General features: G+C 39.2%; 1 protein-coding gene across 5 annotated transcripts in view; it reads left to right on the top strand.

The window, feature by feature from the left end:
• Nucleotides 1-13,225, top strand: part of HELZ (helicase with zinc finger) — a 160,751-nt gene that overhangs the window by 55,701 nt on the left and 91,825 nt on the right. For all 5 annotated transcript variants that reach the window (XM_039235929.1, XM_039235931.1, XM_039235927.1 and 2 more), the window contains one exon: nt 3,331-3,598. In XM_039235929.1, coding sequence (XP_039091860.1) covers nt 3,331-3,598 — 268 coding nt within the window. The remainder of the gene's footprint in view (nt 1-3,330; nt 3,599-13,225) is intronic.

Genomic DNA, 13,225 nt, shown 5'->3' with positions numbered 1-13,225 from the left:
TTCCAGAACGCCCCCCCCCCCCCCCCGCCATCAGTTTATTCTTTGTGTTTGAGAGTCTGAGTTTTTCTGTTTGTGTCTCTCTTTTTAAATTTTTTATTAGTTTTTAAATTTAAATCCAAGTTAGTTGGATATAGTGTCATAATGATGTCAGGAATAGAATTTAATGACTCATCACTTACATATAACACCCAGTGCTCCTCCCAACAAGTGCCCTCCTTAAATGTCCACTGTCCGTTTAGCCCATCCATCCCCCTATCCAACACCCTTCCCTCCCTTTTAAGTTTATTTATTTTGAGAGAGAGCAGGGAAGGGGCAGAAAGAGGGAGAAGGAGAATCTCAAATAGGCTCCCCTCTGTCAGCCAGAGCCTGACACAGGGCTTGAACCCAGAAACCATGAGATCATGGCCTAAGCCGAAATGAAAAGTTGGACACTGAACCGACTGAGCCCCCCAGGTACCCCGCCTGTACTGTGTTTATAGTCATTAAAACAAAACAAAACAAACAAAAAAAAACCACGGAATAAAATTTAACATTGTTTGGGAATTATTTTGAAATTGTGCTACCTGCTGAGGACACTAATTTTAATAATTGCATAAAACCAGGATGGCAGTTATGGCACTATATAGATGAGAAAAACAAGTTTTTGATTTCGGATCAGGTCACAGTTCCTGCGAGTTCAAGCCCCGCCATACCACTTTTCCCGGAATGACTTTCTGTTATCATTTGCTTTGCACATTAAATAGGTGATACAAAAATCTTTTTAAATGGAAAACTATCACTTTAGGTTTCTTACTATCCCAGTTACTTAAACATCAGTTAGGAAGAGTTAGTGACTATTTATTTATTTTTATTTTAAAGAGAAAGAGTGTATGAGTGGGAGAGAATGGTAGAGGGAGAGAGAGGAAGAGAATCCACAAGCAGACTCCATGCTCAGCATGGAGCCCGTCATGGGACTTGATCCCACGACCCTGGGGTCATGACCTGAGCCAGATTCAAGAGTCAGGCGCTCAACTGACTGAGCAAGCCAGTTGCCCCAATTAGTGACTTTTTAAAGAATGTGAACATAATATTGATCTAGGCATAGTCTGATTCAATTTCTTATTTAAATTTTTTTAACATTTTATTAATTTCTGAGAGAGAGAGAGACACACACACACACACAGCATGAGCAAGAGAGGGACAGAGAGAGAGGGAGACACAGAATCCGAAACAGGCTCCAGGCTCTGAGCTAATTGTCAACACAGAACCCGCTGCAGGGCTCGAACCCATAAACCGTGAAATCATGACCTGAGCTGAAGTCGGATGCTTAACCGACTGAGCTACCCAGGTGCCCCTCAATTTCTTATTTAAAATAAAATAATGACATATAATTCCCCTACTTCCAAAGAATAGGCATCCTTTTATTACATATTACAGAGATTCTTTGATATTATGTAGATTTCAGGTTTTGTTTTATTTTTAAGGAGTTGGTTATCTGGTTTGTCACTATACTATTGCTGTTTCCCTGGACTTTTTTATTTTTTATTTTTATTAAAAAATTTTTTTTCTTTAACTTTTCATTTATTTCTGAGAGAGAGAGAGACACTCTGAGCAGGGGAGGGTCAGGAGAGAGGGAGATAGAGAATCTGAAGCAGGCTCCAGGCTCTGAGCTAGCTGTCAGCACAGAGCCTGGCATGGGGCTCGAACCCACGAGCTGTGAGATCATGACCTGAGCCGAAGTCGGACGCTCAACCGACTGAGCCACCCAGGCACCCTCTTGACTTTTGAATTAACAGAAAAAAGTATGTACATCCTTGTTATTTTGATAATGATTATCATCTGATTTTTAGTGATTGTATAACCTGTTTTAGTAATGTTGGCATGTGTGTAATTTACGTATTTTTGGTAGCTATGATTTAATGAATGAAACCCAATTTAGAATGATTGAGGCAGAAAATGTGGTTACTTTACTTTATGAAACTTCTCTTTTTGAAGCTATTGCAAAGCCAGTCCACCCCTGCCTAATCCAGAGTATTATAAGAATGCAGACCAGCCTTCTACCTTGATGATTATAGGTGTATTTATTTTACCATTGGAGAAATAAAACTGGCATGTGAAAATACCTTTTCAAGGAGCAAAGGCAAGAAATTAGTGACTTTCCTTTTTTTTTTTAATTTTTTAAACATTTAAATTAGAACCTTTGCATTTGAATCTTTAGTAAGACATTAGGATAAACAATTTTCTGGTATTGAGAATGTCTTTTAGATGACTATACTCAGATATTTATAATTTATATGTAACATTTAAATGCAGGCAAATCTCTCACTAAGTGTTACACGGCAATTATGCATTGTTCTCTCACTCTGAAGATAGTGCAGGGCAACTTATTTTTGTACTTTGGACATTTAACTGATCTCTGTTTAAACTTTTCATTATTTCTTCCCTAAATTGTAACCTGAGTTGTGAAGCCATCTTTTCAATTACGTTACATTAAAGCTGGATATCAGCCTAATGAAGTCATCAAGCAGCTTTTTTCCCCCCTTTGGGCCAAGTTTCATATTTATAGGTCTGTGTGTGCTCCACCCAATAGAAAAGTAATATGTGCTGCAGATTGAGCGAGCCTACCCACCGCTCAGAATTTATGTTCCTGTGTATTTCACCCTGTGCTGGTTCTGTGTGTCAGTTTTTTTTTTTCTTCAGAGATGTCAGAACCTGAACAGTCATTCATTTTGACATTGTGCCCTACTTACAGTATAATTTAACTGAGGCTGAACTGGATTTTTCTGAAATGGCATTTGAATGGCACATCGTATGACGTTTTAACAAGGAATTAGCAGTGGTTTTACATGAGAATTTTCTAAAAGATTTTTGTTTGTCATAAGTTGACTTTCAGAGAGTTTCACTGTTCTTTATTTACCATGCTAGAAAAGACTTAACCTTTCATAGCGTTCTATCTTCTCTTTCCATAATGGGCAGGAATTGTTAGTAGGAGAAAAGTGATTATCACCTAAGAGATATTATCTTATGAGGAATTTATCCTATTTTCTTCTTGCAGTTTGGATTTCTTTTGACTAAAGAGTTAAAAGTTCTAAATGTTAATCTATTTTTAAAATGTTAATAGCTATTTCTGGTATGTCTTAGCCTAATGTTAAAAAAGAGGTGTTTTTTGTTTTTTTGTTTTGTAATATAGGTTCCTATATATGTTATTTTGTTGAGCTAGAGAAAAGATTTCTGATATGGGGCAAGTTCCTTATTAGCTCAAGCATATAAAATGGTCCTACCAAAATGTGTAATGTATTTGAGAATTTTAATGTTGTGTTCTTTATAAATGTGTTTTTTGTTTCCATTTAGATCTTGAATACCTGATGCATGCAAAACAGCAGCTAGTAACCACGGCTAAGCGTTGGGATTCTTCTTCTAAGACTATTATAGATTTTGAACCTAATGAAACTACTGATTTGGAGAAGAGCCTTCTTATCAGATACCAAATTCCTCTCTCTGCTGACCAGCTGTTTACCCAGTCCGTTTTAGACAAATCATTGACCAAGACCAACTATCAGTCACGGCTGCATGACCTTCTTTATATTGAGGAGATAGCCCAGTATAAAGAAGTCAGCAAGTAAGTTACTTTAGGCATACTCTTTTTAAAACAAACTCCCCTTTCAATGGTATTTTTCATTTGTAAATGAAAATGGAGGTTTGCTAAAGTGAAGACAGGTAGTAATGATTGTCATTCAGTAGATGTTGTTCAGTGCTGTGTCCTGTTTGTCTCGGCTTCTCCATGTTCAGTGTATATTTCATTTCCATAAGACTGTGCCACTCACTAGGTGTGTAAATGTGTGGTCCGTGCCATGCCGGAGGTTTCTGTTAACAGCAGTCAGAGCGAGCACTCAGTAAATATTGATTGAATAAATGTACAACCACTGAAAGAGACTACATATCTTGGAATGTAATTTTAAGAATGAAATGATTTAAATTTTCTGGAAAACTATTTGATAGTAATGAAATACCTCTACAGCCACTTATAAAGCCTTTAACATATTTTGTATTTTATCCATATGCCACAAGTTAAGTCCAAGCATAAACCCCAAAGCTTATTTGAATCATTATAGGAAAAGTAACCTTAGAAATTAAAGTTGGAATGAAGGCAGATGTTCATGAAATAGTTGGTATATTTGGTAGTAGCATTCCAGGTTTTAGATTAAATGGAAACAAGCTTTAAACAGTGAACCACAGTTATTAGACATGAGTAGATTTTTGTAAGTAGTTTTCCCTTTAAATTAGCCTAACCAATCTATTTTTTTTCCCTCTGCCTTAATGGTACCTTACTGTTAACATTATTAATAGAGACCGATATATATTAAGATATATATATATTAATGTATATATTCAGAAAGGAAAAGTAATAACTTAAAGATACTTTGTGTTACTCTATTTATAGTTTAAGTATGATCTGACTTTTGGAACATATCTAATTTCAAATTACTTGCATGTAAAATTGACAAAGTCAGATAGAATATATTTTTCATCACTTATTTATTTATTTATTTTCATTACTCTTAAGAGTAATGAAAATAAAAAATAAATGTAATTTATTTTCATTACTCTTTAAGACTTTAAATCATGGCCAGGGTACCTGGGTGGCTTAGTTGGTTAAGCATCCGACTGTTGATATTGGCCCAGGTTGTAATCTCTGGATTTGTGGGATTGAGCCCTGCATGATTGGGCTTCATGTTGAGCAGGGAACTGGCTTGGGATTCTCTACCCCTCTCTCTGCCTCTCTCCTGAAATAAATAAATAAACATTAAAACAAACAAACAAAAAAGACTTTATATCATGGCCATTGATGGTCTCTTACAAGACTTTTTTTTTAATCTGTCTTTATTTCTGAGAGAGCAAGTGCAAGTGAAGGATGGCAGAGGGATAGGGTGACAGACACTCCCAAGCAGATTCTGTGCCGTCAGCACAGAGCCTGACGTGGGGGTTGAACTGATGAAACATGAGATCATGACCTGAGCTTAAATCAAGAGTAGGTTGCTTAACCAGCTGAGCCACCCATGTACCCCTCTTAGAAGACTTTTATGGACTGTCTATATACAGTTCTAATGAAGTAGTCACTTATTAAACAACAAGGACAGTGGCTTGTATCATGTATATTCACATTATTAATATCACATATGTTATTTAAATGGTCATAGATTCCTTTTCTTTAGTAAAGAACACTTTGATAAAATCATAAATACTGGGATGAAATAGCTTATTTCCCCAGCAGGGGAGGGGCAGAGAGGGAGGGAGATACAGAATCCGAAGCAGGTGCCAGGCTCCAAGCTGTTAGCACAGAGCCCTGCCCAATATGGGGCTTGAACCCACAAACTGTGAGATCATGACCTGAGCTGAAGTTAGACACTCAACTGACTGAGCCACCCAGGTGCCCCTATTAATTTTATTTTAGGGAGAGAGAGAATGCGCGAATGAGGGAGAAGGGGCCCATGGAGAGGGAGAGAGAATCTCAAGCAGGCTCAGCATTCCTCATGGAGCCTGATGTGGGGCTTGATCCCATGACCCTGGGGTCATGACCCTAGTGGAAATCAAGAGTCAGTCACGCAACTGACTTAGCCACCGAGGTGTCCTGGGATGAAATAGAGTTTAAAAGCTTACTAGAATCTTTTTTATTGAAAAAAAATTTTTTAAATGCTTTTTATTTATTTCTGAGAGAGAGAGAGAGACAGTGTAAGCGGGGGAGGGTCAGAGAGAGAGGGAGACACAGAATCGGAAGCAGGCTCCAGGCTCTAAGCTAGGTGTCAGCACAGATCCCGACACGGGGCTCGAACCCACGCACCACGAGATCATGACCTGAGCTGAAGTTGAATGCTTAGCCGACTGAGCCACCCAGACGCCCCTAAAAGCTTACCAGAATCTTAAGAGACTATTTTGGAGTACCATAATAGAAATTCAGAAAAAATTATGTATTAACTTATATTTAATATTCAGGTTTAAAAAAATTTTTTTAATTTTTATTTATTTATTTATTTTAAAAATATATATATATTTTTTTATTTATTTCTAGGAGAGAGAGAGAGAGAGAGACAGTGTGAACAGGGGAGGGTCAGAGAGAGAGGGAGACACAGACTCCAAAATAGGCTCCAGGCTCTGAGCTGGCAGTCAGCACAGAGCCCGACGCGGGGCTCGAACCCACGAACCGTGAGATCATGACCTAAGTGAAAGTCGGACACTTAACCGACTAAGCCACCCAGGCGCCCCCCCAAAAATTTTTTTTTATACATTCATTTATTTTTGAGAGACAGAGAGAGACAGAGCACAAGTAGGGCAGAGAGAGAGGGAGACACAGAATCTGATGTAGGCTCCAGGTTCTGAGCTGTCAGCACAGAGCCCGATGGGCTTGAACCCATGAACTGTGAGATCATGACCTGAGCCGAAGTTGGACGCTTAACCAACTGAGCCACCCAGGCGCCCCTATAATATTCAGGTTTAAAAATGTTTCCGTATACATTACCTCAGAACTTATAACTAAAGACCAATAAATTTCTGGATTATTACACATTAAAAATAATTTTTTAATGGAAATTTGATTAGATAAAAGAAGAAACCCTAGAAAATTGTGGAGGTTAGATTCTGATCAAGAAACTAGGTGGATGAAAGTTCACTCTGAGAGCACCCTACAGAGGCTTCTGTAGCCCATAGAAGAGAGGTTTGAAGATGTCTGCAACATGAAATGAACACTGGTGGCAAACTAAGTTGGTCTATTTCTGGAGGAAGGTTCTTTATTTGGCAGTTTGTTTTAAAGGTCTTGACCCTTTTGGTGTAGTAAATCTCCCTATGATGAGTCATCCTGAAGAAAGAATCGGAGGTAAATTAAAGATGCTTGTAAACAAATATCTTTCAAAGAGTAGTGAAGGGCAAGTTAAGGAAATTATTGTATAGCCGTATGATCCAGAATTCTGAAGCTATAGTAGCTCTCCTTATCCACGGGTTCACTTTCTGCGGTTTCACTTACCTGTGATCAGCTGTGGTCCCGTTGATGATCCTGCTTGAGATGTAGCATCATCAGGTCAGTGATCTCCTAACGCTATGACACCATGCTTATGACACCTCACTTCACCTCGGTTACCTCATTTTCTCACCCAGGCCTTTGATCATCTCATATCATCACAAGACGTGTGAGTACAGTACAGTCAGATATTTTGAGGGAGATGCCCCATTCACATAGCTTTTATTACAGTGTATCCTTAGAACTGTTTCCTTATTACCTTCTCTTGTAAATCTCTTACTCAGCGAACATATAAAATTTTATCATAGGTGTGTATGTGTAGGGAAAAACATAGTGTGTGTAGGGTTTGGCACTATCCATGGTTTCAAGCAGTTGGTGGGGGCTTGGGACGTATGTGCTGGAGATTGGGGTACTGCTGTATTGAAATTATGTTCTCGAAGAATTTTCGAACCAGTAAAGATGCTCATGATACAATAGAAAGGGGAAAATACACTAGTTATGAGAGTGGCCACTGCAGTTCTAATTTTGTTTGTATAAACACACATGTATGAATATGTTTGTATATAAAAATATTGGCGAGTTAAAATAAAGTGTTCTGGTTGGTGAAATTAGAAGTGATTTTTATGTTCTGATGTGGTTTTCTCTGTTTTTGAAATATTGTGCAATGACCTCCTATTGCTATTCTACTAAGAAAAAGCAAACAAAGAAATGAAATGGAAAGGAAGCTAGAATGCTGTCGGTTGCAGCTCTTGACGATCAAGGTATAAAATCACCCTCAGATATGACAAGAAAGATCAGTTAAGACAGAATGTAGATAACGTGGCAGGCCCAGGGTCAGACTGTATAGTAGTCCTTTTATAGGAACATCTGAACTTTCTCTGTTTTTTTAATCTTTAAAATTAGATCTTTAAAACAGTTACTGACTCAAATAGCGATGTTTACAACTTGAATGTAGTCTGTAGGTTGACTTTTTATGTGCTGCCTATGCTAACTGCACAAGAGTTTGTAGGATCCTAAAGACGAGACGAGAGTTTATTGGTACATGTCTAATGTGACAAGTAGATAGTTACTATGTCAGAGAATTCTGGAAAATTTTCAGTGATTCTCTCACCCAAAGGTAACCATGGATGTGAAGGCTTGTAAAATTGTGTGAAATACAGCATAGAATTGATACACATCCAGAGAAGCACGTTCTGTTAGTTATTAGATGGGTTTCTCGGTGGGCATCTGTAAGCAGATGGACAAGGACACATAACAGATATAAACTGAAGGATTTTCAAAAATCTTTGGGAAAGTTTTGTCTATGGTACTTGAAAAATTTTATTTTCATGTTTTTCCTTCTTTCCCCTTTAAACTTAACATTTATATATATTTTAATGTTGCCTTGAATTTAATTCACATTTTGATAATTCTTTAAGCACAAATAACATGACAGATATATTGAAAAAATGGATTGGGGGGAGGTCTGTGTGCAGCTACTAGACTCTTGTAGTGCCTGTATCAGTGCACTTTCTCTGTAAAGGGCCAGTGAGTAAACACTAAAGGCTTTGTGGACTTCATACAGCCTTTGTTGCATACATTCTTTGTTTTGTGTTTGTAAAAATCATTCCTAGTCAAGGGCTATTCAGAAAACAGGTTGGGGATTGGATTTGATCCTTGGGCCATGCTCTAGTGTGTCTGATTGGGTCATTTTACTTGTCTGTTCAATCAGGACCTGTCATCAAAGCAAACCCAGTCACCATTAGAATGGGGAAGAATGTTTTATTGTGAATTGAGACTCCTTTCAAAGCCAAACAATGGTTTGGGTAAACGGACTCCCCCTAAATGCCCTGGATGTGTATTGACGGTCATAATTGTTCTGTGCACACAGGAACATGCCTCTTTAGATGTAGTCCCACCTGGAGCGTGATGGTTAGAGTGTTTCCTAAGGCCACCAAGAATATGTCAGTCATTTGTGAACTTTGATAGTGTAAGCAGAATGTTGCTAACCAGGAAAGCAGTATCAAGGGAATTCATACTGGTGCTGTACATTATAATTGTAGAGTTTGGACTGTATTTTTATATGGTCACCTTAGCATTCCTTCCTTGAAAAAGGATTGAATGAAGCCTCTCAAAATTAGACAGAGTATATTTTGGCTTGTGTTTGGATGTAGTTATCAAATTTATCTTTTTATTTTCTATAAAGAAAGGGATGGTTTTTCAAAGCAGTCCAGAAATTAAGATTTCTTGTTATATTACGTTTTAGTGTGAGATGTGTGGAGGTGGTACGGATAGTACTGCATTTAGTTAAGTTTTGGAAAATGCTTCTGAGTTCTTTCAAGATTGAAGAAAAAGTATTTCTCTTGTCTTCAGCTACATGTTGATAGGCATTCATTGAATTACGATTCTACCTTGAAGTGGAATCTATTTGATTCTTAGATAAACATTTTCAAAAGAAATTGGCTCTGGCTGAAGTTGTCCTGTCCATTAAAGCATGTGCTGCCCCGCCCGGTGAGGTGGTCCTGGCTTCTCCCAGCGGTGGGGCCAGCCTGGGGGACGAGGGCACGTTCCGTCCCTAAGGTGGATGTGGCAAGGCCTCTGTTGGGTGCGCCTCCGCACTGTGGCTCTGCCTCAGGAAACCCAGGTATCGGCTTGTTACCTTGGTTGATTTTTGTTATTATTCATTTAGTCAGAAACTGTGTAAAGTGAAATTCTCCATATAGCATTGAAATCCTTTTAAAGTTATACTCAAGAGACAGAGCTGTTGCTAAGATTGATGGAGCCCTATTTCTTGTAGCTAGGTGTGATGTTAAATTGGTCAAAATTTGCATGCCTGCTATTCTGTCCTTTCCCAAAAGGTGAGGAATTATGTAAGCTTTAAGGCGGATTTCCAAATGTGGCAAGCAGTATTGGAAGGATGGTTTTTCTTTTTATTAAGAAATATATTTTTTAATTATAGGATATATTTTGTTTTTTTGGGTGTTTCTGAATTATTCAATCTTAAAAATGTTATTTTAAATACCTAAGTAAGCTTACTGATGTAACTTCATTCAAATACATTTTATTAAAATAATAAAATATATGATTGATATTTTATATTACTGTATTTTTAAATGTTTATTTTTGAGAGAGCGAACAAGCACAAGTGGGGGAGGGGCAGACAGAGGGGGACAGAGGACCCGAATCAGGCTCCATGCTGACAGCAGACACTATGATGTGGGGTTCGAACTCGTGAACCTTGAGATCATGACCTGAGGCAAAGTTGGAAGCTTAACCAACTGAGCCACCCAGTGTCCCTATCCTGTTAATCATTTGAAAATTAAATCTGACTAGCTGTAACTTCTACTAGGAAGTCTTTGTTGGTATCTTGAACGTATGTTGTATCCTCTGTGGGAAGAGCTGTATTTCTTAAATACTTTTATTTTCTAGGTCCTCTACCTCTGTTTTGTTAGTTTGTTTAATTTTTTAAAATGTTTTTTATTTATTTCTGAGAGAGAGAGAGAGAGAGAGAGAGAGAGAGACAGCATGAGCAGGGGAGGGTCACAGAGAGAGGGAGACACAGAATCTGAAGCAATCTCCAGTCTCTGAGCTAGCTGTCAGCACAGAGCCTGATGCAGTGCTCAAACCCACGAACCGTGAGATCATGACCTGAGCCGAAGTCGTACGCTTAACCGATTGAGCCCCCTGGGCACCCCATCCTCTACTTCAGTTTTGTTGCTAGGCACAACTAAATGTCATAAAATGCTTTAAAACTGACATGAATTTTTCATGCTTGCTAAATTGTGATCAGGTGTTTTGGTATGGCAGATTCTACAATAGATCTAACAGTAAAATTTTAATACATTGCCTATGTTAGTAGAGAAAATATTACACAATTTCTAGAATTTGTTAGGGAGAAATATAAAGTATTTGAAATGAGAATATGTTGCCTGGAAAAAGTCAGATTATTACAAAAATGTAAAATTAATTTAATGAACAAAAATTTTTAAGTATCCTAAGTGTTAGGCTCTAGACTTAGCCACTTTGGATTTTAAGGCAAACATCTTATGTTTCCTTTTTCCTGAGAAGTTTGTAATCCATGAAACTAATATAACACTGGATGTTAACTAGCTGGAATTAAAATAAAAACTTTAAAAAGTTTGTAATCTGGGTGCCCCTTGGTGGCTCAGTCAGTTAAGTGTCAGGCTCTGTGCTGACAGCTCAGAGCCTGATGCCTGCCCGGGATTCTGTGTCTCCCTCTCTCTCTGCCCCTCCCCTGCTCACGATGTCTCTCTCTCTCTTGCCCTCTCTCTCTTTCTCTCTCTCAAAAATAAGTAAACATTAAAAAAAAAAAAAAGACCAAAAACAGTTTGTAACCCTGTAGTGGAGACAGGTCTGTAAACATAGGGTTAAATACAGTGTAATTAGCACTGTGATAGAGGAGTGTACACGGGCCCCACAGGAGAGCATCTGGCCTTTCCTTAGCGGGGAGGAGGATAGTTAAGTCAGAGAGGGAATCAAGTCTGCTTTTGGGAACCAGGTGGTATTTAATCTGAATTGGGGAAAAAAAACACGCAGTAAAATTGTCAGATGAAGATATAGGACAAAGGTATTTAGTTAGAAGGAACAGGGTATGAGAATAAGAGCATAGCATTTTGGGGGAAGTTGTAAGTTGGTCCTCATAGCTGTGGAGGGCACGTGTGGGGTTGGGTGGGGGCTGCCTGGGTGGCTCAGTCGGTTAAGCAGGTGACTTCGGCTCAGGTTAGGATCTCCCTCGTCACGAGTTCGAGGCCCACATCGGGCTCTGTTCTGACAGCTCAGAGCCTGGAGCCTACCTCTGATCCTGTGTCTCCCTCTTTCTCTGCCCTTCCCCGACTCGTGCTCTCTCTCTCTCTAAAAAATAAAAATTAAAAGAAGAAAACCTTACCTTTAGAACCAGAGTAAGCTGCTTCGGATTAGACTTAAAATTTTGCAAAGATCTTCTGGTGGTGGTTTGGAGTATAGATTTGTTTTTGTTTTTTAATTTTTTTTTGTTTTATTTATTTTTGAGAAAGAGAGAGACAGAGCACGAGTAGGGGAGGGCCAGAGAGAGAGGGAGACACAGAATCTGAAGCAGACTCCAGGCTCTGAGCTGTCAGCACAGAGCCCGACGTGGGGCTCAAACCCATGAACCGTGAGATCGTGACCTGAGCTGAAGTCAGATGCTTAACCGACGGAGCCACCCAGGTGCCCCAGTTTGGAGTATAGATTTGAAACAAGAAGTCACATTACGGGTTTGTTACAGTTATCCAGGTTCAAAACATGATGATCAGATGGGGGGAGAGGAGCCCACAGGGCTTGGTGCATGTATGATGGGGGGAATGAAGCATGATGCCAGACCCAATGTCAAGGATAACCTGGTTTCTGGCTTGGACAGCTAGGTGGCTGATGGTGCCATTATAAGATGCATAACACAAGCAAAGACTGGTTTGGGGTGACAGGAAGGGAGGTCAGATGGCGATTCTCTTTTGCTTGTACCAAGTTCGAAGAGGATATAAGTGAAGGTATCTAAATGGTAGTTGGGTTTATAGCTGTGAGCGGAGAGACCTGGGGGAGGGTGACGTCACCTGATGAGAAGCCACACAATAAGAAGAGGGCAGGGTGGGCCTGCAGAAGGTGGCAGGTGCGTGGGGGGAAGATGGAGCAGCTGCTAGAAAGGTCAGCAGAAAACTAGGGCAGTATGACTTTGGAAGCGAGTGGAGGAGGGAGTTTCAAGAAAGTGAAAGTGATTACAAATTATAAATCAGCCATCCAGCCAGCCAGTCAGTCAGAAAACTATACATCAGCTTTAGCCACAGAAAGGCCATTTGTTAGTGAAGAATGCACTGTAAGAAATTTCTATCAGACAAGTTTTAATGACTCTGAATCTCGTGTATGGAGTAAAAGGAAAGTAAAAATTTAACTTGACTTGAAAAAGCATGAATAGGGGTGCCTGGGTGGCTCAGTTGGTTAAGTGTCTGACTTCGACTAGGTCATGATCTCACGATTCGTGGGTTCGAGCCCCACTTTGGGCTCTGTGCTGACAGCTCAGAGCCTGGAGCCTGTTTCAGATTCTGTATCTCCCTCTCTCTCTGACCTTCCCCTGCTCATGCTGTCTCTCTCTCTCTCAGAAAAAAAAAAAATTAAAAAAAAAAAAAGCATGAATAAATCATGGGTTCCTGTTCTTCTTCTTTTTTTTAAATGTTTATTTATTTTTGTGAGTGAGAGAGAGAGACAGACAGACAAGAGCATGAGCAGGGG

This window comes from Hyaena hyaena, unplaced genomic scaffold (genome assembly GCF_003009895.1).
Source record: "Hyaena hyaena isolate Hyena2069 unplaced genomic scaffold, ASM300989v1 scaffold_104, whole genome shotgun sequence".
Taxonomy (NCBI): domain Eukaryota; kingdom Metazoa; phylum Chordata; class Mammalia; order Carnivora; family Hyaenidae; genus Hyaena; species Hyaena hyaena.
This window is presented reverse-complemented; position numbering and strand designations above follow the sequence as displayed.